This window comes from Etheostoma cragini, unplaced genomic scaffold (genome assembly GCF_013103735.1).
Source record: "Etheostoma cragini isolate CJK2018 unplaced genomic scaffold, CSU_Ecrag_1.0 ScbMSFa_4511, whole genome shotgun sequence".
Lineage (NCBI taxonomy): Eukaryota > Metazoa > Chordata > Actinopteri > Perciformes > Percidae > Etheostoma > Etheostoma cragini.
In genome coordinates, this window is record NW_023268892.1 from 37995 (window position 1) to 54121 (window position 16127).

At 43.5% G+C, this 16127-nt stretch overlaps 1 protein-coding gene across 1 annotated transcript; it reads right to left on the minus strand.

Moving 5' to 3' along the window:
- Positions 1-261: 261 nt before the first annotated feature.
- LOC117941161 (cell surface glycoprotein 1-like) lies at positions 262-16020 on the minus strand. Its single transcript, XM_034866248.1, has 11 exons — positions 15711-16020; positions 9556-9814; positions 7764-7909; positions 7037-7275; positions 6135-6307; positions 5853-5876; positions 3488-3985; positions 2820-2908; positions 1454-2312; positions 576-653; positions 262-392 (listed from the first exon to the last, which is right to left on the minus strand). Exons 1-11 carry the CDS (start codon positions 15927-15929, stop codon positions 262-264), a joined length of 2715 nt encoding a protein of 904 aa, XP_034722139.1. The 5' UTR covers positions 15930-16020.
- Positions 16021-16127: the final 107 nt, after the last annotated feature.

Consider the following 16127-nt stretch of genomic DNA (forward strand, 5'->3'; position numbering starts at 1 on the left):
AGTGTTTTAACAGGGGAGGGGTCTATGTAGTGGAGGGGTCTATTTACAGGGGAGGGGTCTATGTAGTGGAGGGGTCTATTTACAAGTGATGGGTCTATGTACAGTGGAGGGGTCTATGTACAGTGGAGAGGTCCATGTACAGGGGAGGGGTCTAAGTAGTGGAGGGGTCTATTTACAGTGGAGATGTCCATGTACAGGGGAGGGGTCTATTTACAGTGGAGGGGTCTATGTAGTGGAGGGGTCTATTTACAGTGGATGGGTCTATTTACAGGAGGGGGGCTTATTCACAGTGGGAGGGATCTCAGAGCTGGTCTTACCCTGGAAGGAAACGAAGGCGATTTTGGACAGCTGACTGACCTTTGGTCCTCCAGGAATCAGGATCTTCTGGGTTGCTTTAACCACAAAACGCACCAACAGCCAATCAGACGTCAGCTATGCCACTGACGCACCAGACGTTGCGACTACTTTTACTGCCGCTAATGCTAATGCTAATGCTAATGCTAATGCTAATGCCAATACTAATGCTAATGCTAGCCAGTTAGTGGACGCTCCGTGATTATTTATACATATTGGACCTTTTTTCTCGTAGCCTTTGTCGTCTTTCTCCTTTCCTTTTTTTGTCTCCTTTTGTGTTTCCACTTTGGTCTCAGGGACTGTTAATAGAGAAGGAAGGACATTCACTTACATGTTACTAACTCAACCCAGAGTCTTGTCTCTCTCGCCCCTCCCCTCTCTCCACCTATCTCTTCCTGCAGGTGTTTCTGGTTCTGGATCTATGGTTGGAGTCACCTGCTGCCTCCATGTTCCAGCTCCACATCCTCTGATACAATTCTCTCTGTCTGTCTCTGTCTCTGTCTGTCTCTGTCTGTCTCACTCTCTCTCTGTGTCTCTGTCTGTCTCCCCTCCACCCCAAAAGGTCAAGGCAGATGCCTCCCCACCCTGAGCCATGGTTCTGCTCCAGAGTCCGGTCTAGACCTGCTCTTTATGGAAAGACCTGGGAGATAAATAACATCCCAGTGTCCGGTCTAGACCTGCTCTTTATGGAAAGACCTGGGAGACGAATAACATCCCAGAGTCCGGTCTAGAACTGCTCCTTATAAAACACCAGGGAGATAAATAACATCCCAGAGTCCGGTCTAGACCTGCTCTTTATGAAACACCAGGAAGAAAAGTAACATCCCAGAGTCCGGTCTAGACCTGCTCTTTATGAAACACCAGGGAGATAACTGCTGTTGTGATTTGGCGCTATATAAATCAAATTGAATTGAATTGAATTGAACTGGAAACCTGCCTAATGTCAGTAATGTGTCCCATTCAACATCCTTTACTGATGTAGAACTTATGTTCTTGTCTGTGGTTCTACAGAATCCACAGGTATTTGTGGAAAAGTTACAACGAATCAGTGAACGTGCACCGTGTTTTAGAATTATTGTCCACATACAGTGTGTTGTACCTTTCTCTTCTTTTCGCTCTTCAATCTTCTCTTGTTTAGAGTTTTTCTTTGCAACCGATTCTGGGCCTCTTCCTGGTCCCCTAACACCTGAATCCTCTCCAGAAGACTTTGCTTCCATCGGAGCTGCAGAAGAACCAACTCCTGGATCATTTACTGACTTCATTCCACCTCTTACTGCTTGCTCTGTATCTAGCCCGGCTGACACAGAATCCAGCCCAGAGTCCTCTGAATTTGATCCAGGAATATCTACAGATCCAAGGGAATTATTTGGAAGGTTCCCAGGATCACCAACAGGCACCGGTCTATCATCTGGTCCAGAATCTGGTCCGCGATCAGCTGAATATGGGTCAACCGGAGACGGGAAGCTAATGTCCACTAGGGCCAAATCATCAGCAGGGTCAGACGGATCTAAGGTGTCGGAGCGTGGGTCTAGTCCTTCAGAAGGAGGCAACAAGATCTCTACAGGAGCATCAGGAGGAGGTACGTCAGGGGAAGGAATATCTGTAGGCAGTTTCTCGACAGGAGGGACATCTATCATGATATCTGGAGTCCTAGAGGAGGGCGCTTCTGAAGCAACGTCTGGAGGAGGAACATCAAGAGAGGGTAGATCAGGGAGAGGTGCTCCCAGAAGAGATATATCAGAGGAAGGAACTTCTGGAGGAGATATATCAGGGAGAGGAACATCTGGAAGAGATATATCAGAGGGAGGAACTTCTGGAGGAGATATATCAGGGAGAGGAACAACTGGAAGAGATATATCAGAGGGAGGAACTTCTGGAGGAGATATATCAGAGGGAGGAACATTAGGAGATGGTAGATCTGGGAGAGGTACTTCCAGAAGAGATGTATCAGAGGGAGGAACAACTGTAGTAGAAATGTTAGGAAGAGAAACATCTGGAGGTGATTTATCAAGGAAAGGTACTTCCAGAAGAGATGTATCAGGGAGAGGAACATTAAGAGATGGTAGATCAGGGAGAGGTACTTCCAGAGATATATCAGAGGGAAGTAAATCTGGAGGAGGGACATCTATCAAGGTATCTGGCGTCCTTGAGCAAGGCGATTCTGGAGGAACACCTGGAGGAACATTAGTAAAGGGAATGTCTACATCTAGAGGAGGTAGGTCAGAAGAAGGTAAATCCGGGAGAGCAACATTTGATGGAGGAACATTAGGAAGAAATACATCAGCAGGAGGAACATCTGGAAGGGATACATCAACTTTATCTGGAGGTGGGGCATCTAGAAGATCATCAGGAGGAGGTAGATCTATCAGAATATCTAGAGTCCTAGGGGAGGGCACTTCAAGAGGAACATCTGCAGGAGGAACAATAGGAGAAGATACATCTAGCGGAGGGAGATCAGAGGAAGGTACATTAGAAGGACCTTCATCAGGTGGAGGTACATCTGGAGGTGAAACTCCCAGAGGTTCATCAGGTACTTTATGTGGAAAGGCTCCACCTGGAGGAGGGAGATCAGGATAAAGTACATCAGGTATAGGAACATCTGGAGGGGAAATATCAGGAAGAGGAACATCTGGGGGAGATTTATCAGGGAGAGGAGGGTCTGGACGAGATATTTCAGGGAGAGAAACATCTGGACGAGATATATCAGGAAGAGGAACACCCGAAGGCGATATACCAGGGAAAGAAACATCTGGACGAGATTTATCAGGGAGAGAAACATCTGGAGGAGATATATCAGGTGAAGAAACATCTGGACGAGATATATCAGGAAGAGGAACACCCAAAGGAGATATATCAGGGAAAGAAACATCTGGACGAGATATATCAGGGAGAGGAACATCTGGAGGAGATATATCAGGAAGAGGAACATCTGGAGGAGATATATCAGGGAACGAAACATCTGGACAATATATATCAGGGAGAGGAACATCTGGAAGAGATATATCATAGAAAGGACGATCTGGAGGAGGTACATTGGGAGAAGGTACATCAGGAAAAGGTACATCCAGAAAAGATATATTAGATGGAGGAATATTAGGACAAGGTACATCCAGAGGAGATTGATTAGAAAGACCTTCATCTGGTGGAGGTTCATCCAGAGGAGGAATATCTGGAATGGCTTCATTTGGAGCAGGTAGATCAGGAAGAGAAGCACTGATCGGAGGCTCTGGAAGAACATCAGGAGAAGTTGTATCAGCTCCTGCTGTGGGTAGAGCATCTCCAGCCTGGTTGGTTGGGTCGGTATCTTCAGATATTGCCCTGTTGCTGGTCAGGGGTATTTCTGGGGGGGTTGTTGTTGTTGGAGCCCCTGTTGATGTTGTCGGCCCATCAGAAGGTAAGATGAAACCAGTCCATGAGAGGGTGGAGTCTGTGTTGTCTGGTGAGGTGGTGGAGTCAGAAACAGACACCCCATAGTCAGTGCTAGGGTCTGCGACAGCGGTGTAGCTGGAGGTGCTAACAGTGGTACTGGGAGGGGTGGTGTCTGGTATTGGGGGAACTGGTTTGTACAGAGAGTCTCCTTTCCCTGGAGCTGGACTTCTGGATGGAAATAAGTCTGCTGAACTGCTAAAGTCTAGAAACAGATCAGAGTCTGAAGTACTAAAAACTGTGTTTGTAGTCGCAGACTCTACACCAGCTTTGGGAGAGTCCTCAGCATCGTCAAAGTCAGTTGTAGACCTAGTTTCTGTCATGGTGCTAAAAGTAAGAACACTGTCTTCATCGAACACTTTGCTAGTTTCACTTGTTCCAGCAGAAGTAATACTAAATGTGTCTGTAGCAGAAGAAGTACTGGCTGTATTTATGACAGCAGATAAACTCGCTGTGCTCGTAAAAGCTGATTTAGAAGTCAACATGTACGTGAAAGTAGTTGAAAAACTGTCTGTAGTCATAGTAACGTTGGTAGTGGAAGTGTCGAAAGTGTTGATAGGGGCGGTATATTCAGTTATAATTATTGAAGTTGTAATAGTGTCAGTGGCAGGGGTATATTCAGGTATAGGAGCATCAGAAGTTGTAGTAGTGTCAGTGGCAGGGGTATATTCAGGTATAGGAGCATCAGAAGTTGTAATAGTGTCAGTGGCAGGGGTATATTCAGGTATAGGAGCATCAGAAGTCGTAATAGTGTCAGTGGCAGGGGTATATTCAGGTATAGGAGCATCAGAAGTCGTAATAGTGTCACTAGCTGTGTTATATTCAGATATGGGAGAATAAGAAGTTGTAATAATGTCAGTAGCTTTGGTATATTCAGGTATAGGAGAATCAGAAGTTGTAATAGTGTCAGTAGCGGTGGTATATTCAGGTATAGAAGCATTAGAAGTTGTAATAGTGTCAGTAGCTGTGGTGTATTCAGGTATAGGAGCATTGGAAGTTATAATAGTGTCAGTAGCGGTGGTATATTCAGGTATAGGAGCATTGGAAGTTGTAATAGTGTCAGTAGCGGTTGTATATTCAGGTATAGGAGCAGTAGTAGTACTTTCAGTCGTAGTAGTGGTAGTTTGAGCTGATGAGGCAGGGGGTCTATCAGATGTTGCTGAGTCAGAGTCACCAGCCGCTGTCAGGGAAGAAGAGTCTCTTTAGTGAATCTCAGCGTATACGTCCTGAGTCAAGGCTCTGCAGGACATTCAGACTGCAACAGTTCACAGAAAGGTTTACGGCTAAATGATCTTATAAAACCCACAAACATCAGATGGCTTCAATTCAAACAGGATCCCGTATACTACCGACTATATTTTCACTGATATAAGTTCCCAGGGTGGAATTCAGAAGAGGGGGAGGACTTTATGAGTCTCTGACTGTATGGGTCCTATCCTGCACCCAGTACAACCTGTACACCTCTGTTCGGTTGTTAAAGGCAATGGGAGAGGACCTCTAATTGGCTGTTAAAGGGAATAGGATAGGACCTCTCATTGGCTGTTAAAGGGAATGGGAGAGGACCTCTGATTGGCCAAAGGGAATGGGAGAAAATGGCGCGTAGAGTCGTTGTGTGCATATCTGACCAGCTGTGTGGATTCATCTACTTGATCCCTATTGGACCTTTGGGGATGAAATTGACCTATTGTCCCTGATGGACAGTTTGAGGCATCTTAGAAACATCTGATTGCCATGGTAACGACTGTGTGTGTGTGTGTGGGTGTGTGTGTGTGGGTGTGTGTGAAGTGATTTACATATTAAACACGTACCATCTGTCAGTGTGTCAGCTCGCTGTTTTCCTATTTTAATTTGACTACTTTAATGAACGCTGGTTGTTCAGTACGTGTTTCATATATTTATACATTATTTATGTTTATTATAATATATTATGTTAGTGATGTACAGCCAAAAACACAAAATTTACAATAAAGTTCCTAAATTACTGACTGACTGACAAACTTCACTTCACTAGTACTATGTCCCATGATGCAACATTGTGAGTGGAAACAGGTGAACAGGTGAACAGTACTTACTGTCTGCTGTTTCTGCTGCCTCACCTGGAAAAGACAAAACAATATAACATGGAACTGTTTTCTTCACATGAGTTCAAGTACAGGATGAGTTCATGTACAGGATGAGTTCAATACAAGATGAGTTCAGGTTCATGATGAGTTCAGGTACAGGATGAGTTCAGGTACAGGATGAGTTCAGTGTGTGTTCAGGTACATACAGGTTTTGGCGTATGTGTCCAGGTGTTCAGGTACAGGTGTTGGCGTATGTGTTCAGGTGTTCAGTGTGTGAGTTCTGGTACGTACAGGTGTTGGCGGAGCCTCTGGGCAGCGGCAGGTATGACCCCGGTCTCCAGCTGCGGGATTTGAACCCTTGTCTGCAGCGCTGACAGTCCTGTCCACTTGTGTTGTGGTCGCATTCACACTGCAGCGTCGCATCCCGTAACACACACTGAGACGCATGCTGGTTACACTTACACCTGCAGGAAACACACACACAGAGACACACACGTACACATATGTACACACACACACACACGCATACACACACATTACCATTAGGTTATCAGGGTTCAACATTTCCCAAACAAAGGGCTTAGATGGTCTCCTATCTCCTATCCTGTCTGAAACCTGAGGTAGAAGATGGGTAAGGGTTAGAGCAATCTAACCCATCTTCAGCTGTAATGACGGGTCAGGGTTGGGGTACCCTAATGCCATGTTAAAATGTCATGTAATTAAAAAATGTAACTGCAACATGTGACCTGTTCCTTTCCTCTATGTGTGATTTTGTCTACGCTGTATTTTCTGTTTAAATTGTAACCGGTGTGCTGTCGTGGAAAGGCCTCCCTCGAAAAAGAGATTTCAATCTCAAGGGACTTCCTGGTTAAATAAAGGTTAAATAAATACATAGGGTTAGGGTCACCTAACCCATCTTCAGCTATAATGAAGGGTTAGGGTATCCTAACCCTAACCCTAACCTGTAATAAAGGGAGGAAGGTCTGGGCATAAGAGACTAACCCTGCAGTCTCTTCAACTTTGGAGCCAAAGTCTGTGCAGTAGTAATCTGGTGGTGAAACCGCGGTATCCAAGTCCCGCACATTCACCTGCCCCACAAATCAGGAGTCAATCCCAGCTGCCAATCATGAGGTTTTAGCCTGTTTTGATAGCTTAAATTAACCATTAAAATGATCAGAGGTTTTGCTGGATACCTGGCTGGAACATCAATGTTTGAAACAGCGTAGAAGTACTTCAGTAGGTTGTCTCTCTGGACGTATGTCCCACCCAGCGCTGGGCGGAGGAGTCTCAGGCGGAGGTTGGTGAACGTGAAGAAGTCTCTCAGACCCTTCATGGTCTCCATTCGGGTGTACAGGGCGTGCATGTTGATCAGCTTCGGACCTGCAAACACCCCAAACCGAGCGCGCACCTCGAACACCACCAGCTTCTCCTCCTGTTGGTCCAACACTCAAACTCAGCTATTCAGGAACAGGACACCTTTCCTATTATCTAACATTGTTTTACAGTAAGGGTCGACTTAGGAGAGTCCTGAACCAGCCCTTTGTTATGCTGTTTTGGGGCTAGATTGCTGGGGGACTTCCCATGATGCACTGAGCACCTCTCTCCTCCTCCTTCTCTCCATCTGTATGCAAACTTATCACATTAATGGTATATGTTACTAACTCAACCCCTTTCCCGGAGTGTATTGCTCTTATTACCCATGCTCTCTCGCCCCCGTAGTCTTGTCTCTCTCGATAAATAACATCCTAGAGTCCAGTCCAGACCTGCTCTTTATGAAACACCTGGGAGATTATTGCTGTTCTGATTTGGTGCTATATTTCTGAATTGAATTGAAAATTGTAACTTCTTGATTAATCTACTGAAAGTATATATCGAGGGATCATTAGTGTTGCCCTGTTCCCAGTATAACCAGTTACCCACCTTTGCTCCAACCCAGCGCGAGTACTGCTCGGTGCAGATGACCCGGGTTAAGTTGCTCGGTGCTAGATCAGAGACCCGTTTGGGAGACATACCGAACGCCTCCAGACAGTCATCGGCGTAGTACTGATACGGCTGCCATGTTCCACCTGGAACAAAAAATCCAAATAATAATTTAATAATTCCTTAATGATCTTAGTACCACACAATACCCAAAAGGCTAAGATGCTACCTAGTCTGGATCAATAAACTTTTTCAGAATGTCAGCCTTTTTCCCTCTCCTTCCTCTCTCTGTGTGTTTCCATTCTCTTTGGAAAACAACAACATACTTCGAGCTAGCAAGCTACACGCTGAGAATGTCTTAAGAAAGAAGGTAAAGGTACTCTACTGTCACATACAGATAGCGGAATTCATTCTCTGCATTTAACACATCAGTGGAAAGCCAATCACAGCGCTCGGGGACCAACTCCAGCTCTTAGCCAGTGCCTTGATCAAGGGATCTGACTGGAGAACTTGTTACTGACTGGAGAACCGGGTGCTAACTGAAGAAGCTAGTACTGACTGTAGAACCTAGTACATGTTTTTGATGATGGGGGAAATGGGAGCACCCATGGGAAACCCATGCCAATATGAGGAGAACATACAAACTCCACACAGAATGATCTGGATTCAAACCCAGAACCGTTTTGCTGTGAGGCAACAATGCTAACCATTGGACCCCCAGGCTGTACAGTACTAACCATTGGGCCACTATGCTACACAGTGCTAACAGTTGGGCCACCAGGCTGTACTGTGTTAACCACTGGGCCACCAGGCTTTACGTGGTTATCTATTGGGCCACTATGTTGGAAAGTGCTAACCATTGGGTCACCAGGCTGTACAGTGCTGACCATTGGGCCACTATGCTACACATTGCTAACAATTGGACCACTATGCTGTACAGTGCTAACCATTGGGTCATCAGACTGTACAGTGCAAGCCATGCACTGGGGCGGCTGTGGCTCAGTAGTAGAGCGGTTGCCTGCCAATCGGAAGTTTGGTGGTTCGATCCCTTGGCCCTGCAGTCCCATGTCGAAGTGTCCTTGGGCAAGACACTGAACCCCGTGCTGCGCATCGGAGTGTGAATGTGTGTGAGTGTGTATCTGATGAGCAGGTGGCACCTTGTACGGCAGCCTCGGCCACAGTGTATGAATGTGTGTGATTGGTGAATGTATCCTGTATGATGTAAAAAGCGCTTTGAGTAGTCGTTAAGATTAGAAAAACGCTATATAAATACAGCACATTTACACTATTGGGCCACCAGGCTGTACAGTGCTAACTATTTGGCCACTTTGCTACACAGTGCTAACCATTGGGCCACTATGCTGTACAGTGCTAACCGTTGGACCACTATGCTGTATTGTGCTACCCATTGGGTCACCAGGCTTAAAGGGCTAACCATTGGGCCACTATGTTGTACGGTGCTAACCATTGGAACACTATTTTGTACATTGCTACCCATTGGGCCAGAAGGCTGTACAATGCTAACCATTGGGCCACTATGCTGAATAGGGCTAACCATTGGGCCACTATGCTGTACAGTGCAAGGCCACTAGGCTGATGATTGTAAAGATTGTAAAGATTTAAAAATAATTTCCTCTCTAACTGGGATGTTTTGGGACTGATTGTTGCAATTGTTGTGGACGAAGTACACACAGAGATGCTAACCCTTACCCTAAGAGATAATGAGGTGTAACCATGTATCTGTATTGTGTCAACGGTTAACTTAATTTAGTATTGTTTGTGGAGCTTTCACCTTTGTCCATAGATTTCTCCAGCACCATGCTGGTTGGCCGGCCGTACTCGAAGGTGACAACGATGTCATCGACCACCTCCAGACTCTTGTTCCAGGACAGCGTGATGTTGGCCAATAGCGGCTCAGGATACCTGGACCACGTGACCGTCTGCCAGTAGGTGATGAGCCCCCCCCTCTCCCTATCTCCCATCAGCTGAGGAGGGTGAGACAGGTCAGGGCTGGACGCGTCACACTCATCGCTGCACAGGTACGGGTTGTCCTGCACCACCAACACAACACTGAGTTCAGAAGGATTAAAAGGTTCTGTGGGAAAGATGGCGGATGTTAGTAAATACATTTCAGGTTTATGGGTTGGATGTGTGAGGAATCCTGCGTCATAATTATGGACACTGTTCTCCCTGAAAAAAGATCACCCATGAAACATTTGGTTCTGACCTGTATTGACATTGATAGTAGCCAAGGTAGCTCTGATGGGAGCAAAGCAGGTAAGGTGACATATGGGGGGAGGGCAGGAGCTCAGACCATATGGAGTTGAGAGGGTACACGGAGGGTCGCTGGTTCAAGTCCACATACAAACCAAGGTATGGTGGTGGACTGGTAGATGCCAGTTTACCTCCTGGGAACTGCCAAGGTGCTCTTGAGCAGGGCACTGAACCCCCAACTGCTTGGGGCGCCTTTCCAGATGCCCCCACCCACTCTACCATCTGTCCATTAGTGCATGTATAGGACCTGAGCATGTGCCCCCCCCACCCCCCTATTCTGACATCTCTCCAATAGTGCACGTATAGCACGTGCGTGTAGTTCAGTCCTTTGTGTAATGTGTATTATAACAACAGTGTGTAAATTTGTCTGCATGTGTCTGTTTCTTTGTATATGAGTATGTGTGTGTGAGACTGTATGTCTGTGTGTGTGTGTGTGTGTGTGTGTGTGTGTGTGTGTGTATGAATATGTGTGTGTGTGTCCCAGTACCATACATGTGCAGTGTGTGATGGATTACCACTGCTGTTAATCCTATCAGTGTGTCAGAGGTTAAACCGTTTAGTGTAGCTACCACCTGCCACAGACACAGGACAACTGCTGTGATAAGCTCTCAACGTAGCTCACTCCGAACTCTGTTCAGTGTCTATATCAACGTCATAATAATCAGTTATAAGGAGATATAGGAATATACATAGACATAGAATATATATAGATATAGAAACATATCTCTTTATACACTGGAAACATCTCTTTATACACTAGAAACATGTATTTATACACTAGAAACATCTCTCCATACACTAGAAACATCTCTTTATACACTAGAAACATATCTCTTCATACACTAGAAACATCTCTTTATACACTAGAAACATGTATTTATACACTAGAAACATTTCTTTATACACTAGAAACTTATGTATTTATACACTAGAAACATCTCTTCATACACTAGAAACATCTCTTTATACACTAGAAACATATCTCTTCATACACTAGAAACATCTCTTTATACACTAGAAACATGTATTTATACACTAGAAACATTTCTTTATACACTAGAAATGTATGTATTTATACACTAGAAACGTATCTCTTTTTACATTAGAAACATCTCTTCATACACTAGAAACATCTCTTTATACACTAGAAACATATCTCTTTGTACACTAGAAACATCTCTTTACGTACTAGAAACATCTCTCTTTATACACTAGAAACACCTCTTTACGTACTAGAAACATCTCTCTTTATACACTAGAAACATATCTCTTTATACACTAGAAACATCTCTTTACGTACTAGAAACATATCTCTTTGTACACTAGAAACACCTCTTTACGTACTAGAAACATCTCTCTTTATACACTAGAAACATATCTCTTTGTACACTAGAAACATATCTCTTCATACACTAGAAACATCTCTTTATACACTAGAAACATCTCTTTATACACTAAAGACAAATGCTTTTATACACTAGAAACATCTCTCCATACACTAGAAACATATGTCTTTATACACTAGAAACATATCTCTTCATACACTAGAAACATCTCTTTACGTACTAGAAGCATAGCTCTTCATACACCAGAAACATCTCTTTATCCACTAAAACAAATGCTTTTATACACTAGAAATATCTCTTCATACACTAGAAACATGTATTTATACACTAGAAACATATCTCTTCATACACTAGAAACATATCTCTTTGTACACTAGAAACATATCTCTTTATACACTAGAAACATATCTCTTTATACACTAGAAACATATCTCTTTGTACACTAGAAACATATCTCTTCATACACTAGAAACATATCTCTTCATACACTAGAAACATCTCTTTATACACTAAAAAAAAAGGCTTTATGCACTAGAAACATCTCTTCATACACTAGAAACATGTATTTATACACTAGAAACATCTCTTTATACACTAAAAACAAATGCTTTTATACACTAGAAACATCTCTCCATACACTAGAAACATATGTCTTTATACACTAGAAACATATCTCTTCATACACTAGAAACATCTCTTTATTCACCAGAAACATCTCTTTATCCACTAAAAACAAATGCTTTTATACACTAGAAATATCTCATCATACACTAGAAACATGTATTTATACACTAGAAACATATCTCTTCATACACTAGAAACTTATGTATTTATACACTAGAAACGTATCTCTTCATACACTAAAAACATCTCTTTATAAACTAGAAACATCTCTTTATACACTAGAAACATCTCTTTATACACTAGAAACATCTCTTTGTACACTAGAAACATACCTCTTTAAGTACTAGAAACATCTCTCTTCATACACTAGAAACATATCTCTTTGTACACTAGAAACTTATCTCTTTATACACTAGAAACATATCTCTTTACACACTAGAAACATATCTCTTTACATACTAGAAACCTATCTCTTTATACACTAGAAACAGGGTATTTATATATGTATTTACAGAGTAGGCTTAGACTGCCAGATTCATCTATATGCAGATGACACAGTTATATATTTATCTAAACACTAAATATCTGAGATAAATTAAATTTGATTTCAATCGTATTTGAACATGATCACCTTCTAACCTGCCCCTATTTCATAAAAGTAGTCTTATGTCATGGTTTTAATGCTTTTTGCCACTAGGTCTGCACGCCATAAGCAAAACAACTCTTTTGATGTTAGATGTCTGGATGGTGCACCTCTAGATTATATCTGGGTCTTTAGCTCCACTCCCAATTTACCTTCAAGACTCATATTAACTCTATTGTGAAATAATAAACTGTAGTTTAAGAATGTTACATTGCTCCGAACAGATTAGATTAAAGATTGTAACTGAGTTAAAATTGCCAATCATTGATTATGCGGATGTTGTTTCTCAAAACAAAGCTGATGCCAGTTTCAAACCTCTGAATGTGATTTCTAATAGTCTCTATAATAGATTTATTATGAGGTGTCCAATCAGGACGCATCGTTGTCAGAATATCAGTCGTTGAATCTTCTTTCACTAAAAGCCCGACGTCAGTTTCACTGGTTGCAGTTTATTTTAATTTACATTTTTAATTCTTACTCTTTATTGATTCCCTATGGGGAAATTACAATGTACACTTCAATGCATTTGTTTAATCTACCCATCTATTCTGAAACAACACGTGATTGTTTATCGATTGTTTATTTATTGGTTTTGGTGTGATGGATTTTTTGTCTTTTGTCTGTCAGTGCGTTTGTGATGTATGCTTTTTATTTGTATTTTTTTAGGTCACCTCAATTGTTTTTGTCAATTGTATATTTCTCTATTTATTATAATTGTCTTGTTGTGAATGTGTTTTCTTGCCTTTAAGGACCCCCCCCCAAAAAATAAATTAAAAATAAATTTGATGCTACTTCTCAAGGGTTGTTCCTATTAAATAATTTCACATCTAGATCCATAATGACTCTTCTATACAAAGTGGTACATTTATCAATAATTCAGACATGACTCAAGCTTCCCAAAGGAACAATTAGACAGACAGCAGGACCCTGGGTAAGGGGGTGTCCAACCTGAGGGTCCCGACCCCCCAAAGGAACAATTAGAAAAAAAGCAGGATTCTGGGTAAGGGGTTGTCCAACCTGAGGGTCCTGACCCACCAAAGGAACAATTAGACAGACAGTAGGACCCTGGGTAAGGGGGTGTCCAACCTGAGGGTCCCAACCCCACAAAGGAACAATTAGACAGACAGCAGGATCCTGGGTAAGGGGGTGCCTAACCTGAGGGCCCTGACCCACCAAAGGAACAATTAGACAGAGAGCAGGACCCTGAGTAAGGGGGTGGCCAAGCTGATGGTCTAGGTCACAGAGGAATCTGAGGGGCCAGGAGATGATTGACGGCAGAAACCTTGATTTTTGTACATAACATAGTGATTACCGTGTCAGTCATGAGTTTTTCCGACACTGGCTTAGGCAGAACCAGGTGCATGATGGGGTGATTATGACGTTGCTGGGCTCATGACTTCCTGTTTACCTTTGGAAACGTATTGAATATTTCTGATACAGGATGTAAAAAATCCACTATTCCAGACTCAAATGCTAGGGGAGAGCCGGGACAGTTGAAACACTTTTTAATTAAACGTAATTTACAAAGCGGTAATATCACACTGAAAGCTGATATTTTGTCACTAGCAACCTACACGTGTCATTTGTCCAATGCAGCTGCATTTTCAGCTTTGAACAAAATTGTTCAGGAGTTATTACAGCAAAAGTGGGACGTGCGTAATGTTTCATCTGTCCCTCCTGGACGGGACGAATGAAACAGCATGCAGTGAATATGAAACATACAGTTTAAGCCATATCAACTTCCAACAACTTTCCTATTTTACTGTATATCATGGATGGTACTTCCAAAAGCTGTAATTATAGATAGATTGGTGCAGGACTATGCGTCTTTGTGAATGTCTGTTAATAACTAATCGCCGTCATCCTGAAGCGTGTATAAAGCGGTTATTGAAATATCATGCACTGTGGATGATTGTGCTCTTTTTATAGCTAGAACAGTAAGTTTTTCTATTTATATAATGTTTCTATTGTGGAACATGTCATTTCACTAGGTTTTTACATGGGTTATACCACTGGACATCCAAAAAACGCGCCCCAACCCGTCCGTCTCCATAGGATAACATGAGAAAACTCGACCCCCCCTACCTGGTGGGCTCAAATATATTTTCATAGCCTGTTTTGCTTGTCATGTGAACAAGCATGAAATATGAAAGTCTGGGATTATGGAGAACACTAACTGGTCTACCGAATAAGCATGTAGTCAAACCTATAAATGAAAAACCCTCGTTAATAATCGAAAAAATTTGACCGCTAATGAAGTTTACTTTTGACCATCAAAACTCATTTATCGGCTGTAACTCCGCGATAAAAGGAAATAACAGGGAGATATTTGGCTGATAGGAGGAGGTTAACATGCTCTATGGTCAGACCTTAGGAAGTCTGTCTATCATCATTGCACTGGGAGAAAAATTTGAAATCACGCTGATTTCATGTAGAACATTATGTATGTTTCAAAAACAATTTATGAACCAGCTTCATAATTGTACACGACATATTCTAACAAATGAATACCCAACCCACACTGAAAATAGTTAACTAAAACTCACAGGAAATTTTTCTCTTTTTAGACGAGCATGTTGACACGGGGTTAGGGTTGATGGGTTAGGGTTAACCTGACACGGGGTTAGGGTTGATGGGTTAGGGTTACCCTGACACATGGTTGGGGTTGGGGTTACCCTGACACAGGGTTGGGTTGATGGGTTGGGGTTACCCTGACACAGGGTTGGGGTTGGGGTTACCCTGACACAGGGTTGGGGGTGATGGGTTGGGGTTACCCTGACACAGGGTTGGGTTGATGGGTTGGGGTTACCCTGACACCGGGTTGGGGTTGGGGTTACCCTGACACAGGGTTGGGGTTGATGGGTTAGGGTTACCCTGACACAGGGTTGGGGTTGATGGGTTAGGGATACCTTGACACAGGGTTGGGTTAGGGATACCCTGACATGGGGTTAAGGTTAGGGTTGATGGGTCATGAAGGGTCATCAACCCTAACCCAGTGTGTTCAGGTGTGTTCGGTTGTGTTCTGGTGTGTTCTGGTGTGTTCTGGTGTCTGAGTCTCACCAGTGTGCAGAACCTCTCCGGTGGGTTTCCGCAGGTGATTCCTGGTGGGTCGACTCTGATCTGCATGACTTCCTTCATGTTTGCGGGGGGGGGCTGGCAGGGGAAGAACTCCCAGCCCGGCCCCGCCTCCGAGCCGCGCAGAGAGCGACACTCGTCAAACGGGCCGGCGCTCTGACAGCGAGCCAGCGCCGGCAGCAGCAGCAGGAGGAGGGGGGGCATGGTGTGGCACACAGGAAGTTCCTCTGCACCTCACATCACACAGGTTAAGCTCAGACAGGTGGTTGTCATGGTTGCCAAACACCTGAAGAGGCAGGAACGGTCTGCAAAAGACACACAGGTTTTAGGCTGAATCCCATTTCCCCGTCTTACCCCTACCCCTTGGCCCTTGAAACCAAGGGGTAGGGGTAAGGGGTGAAA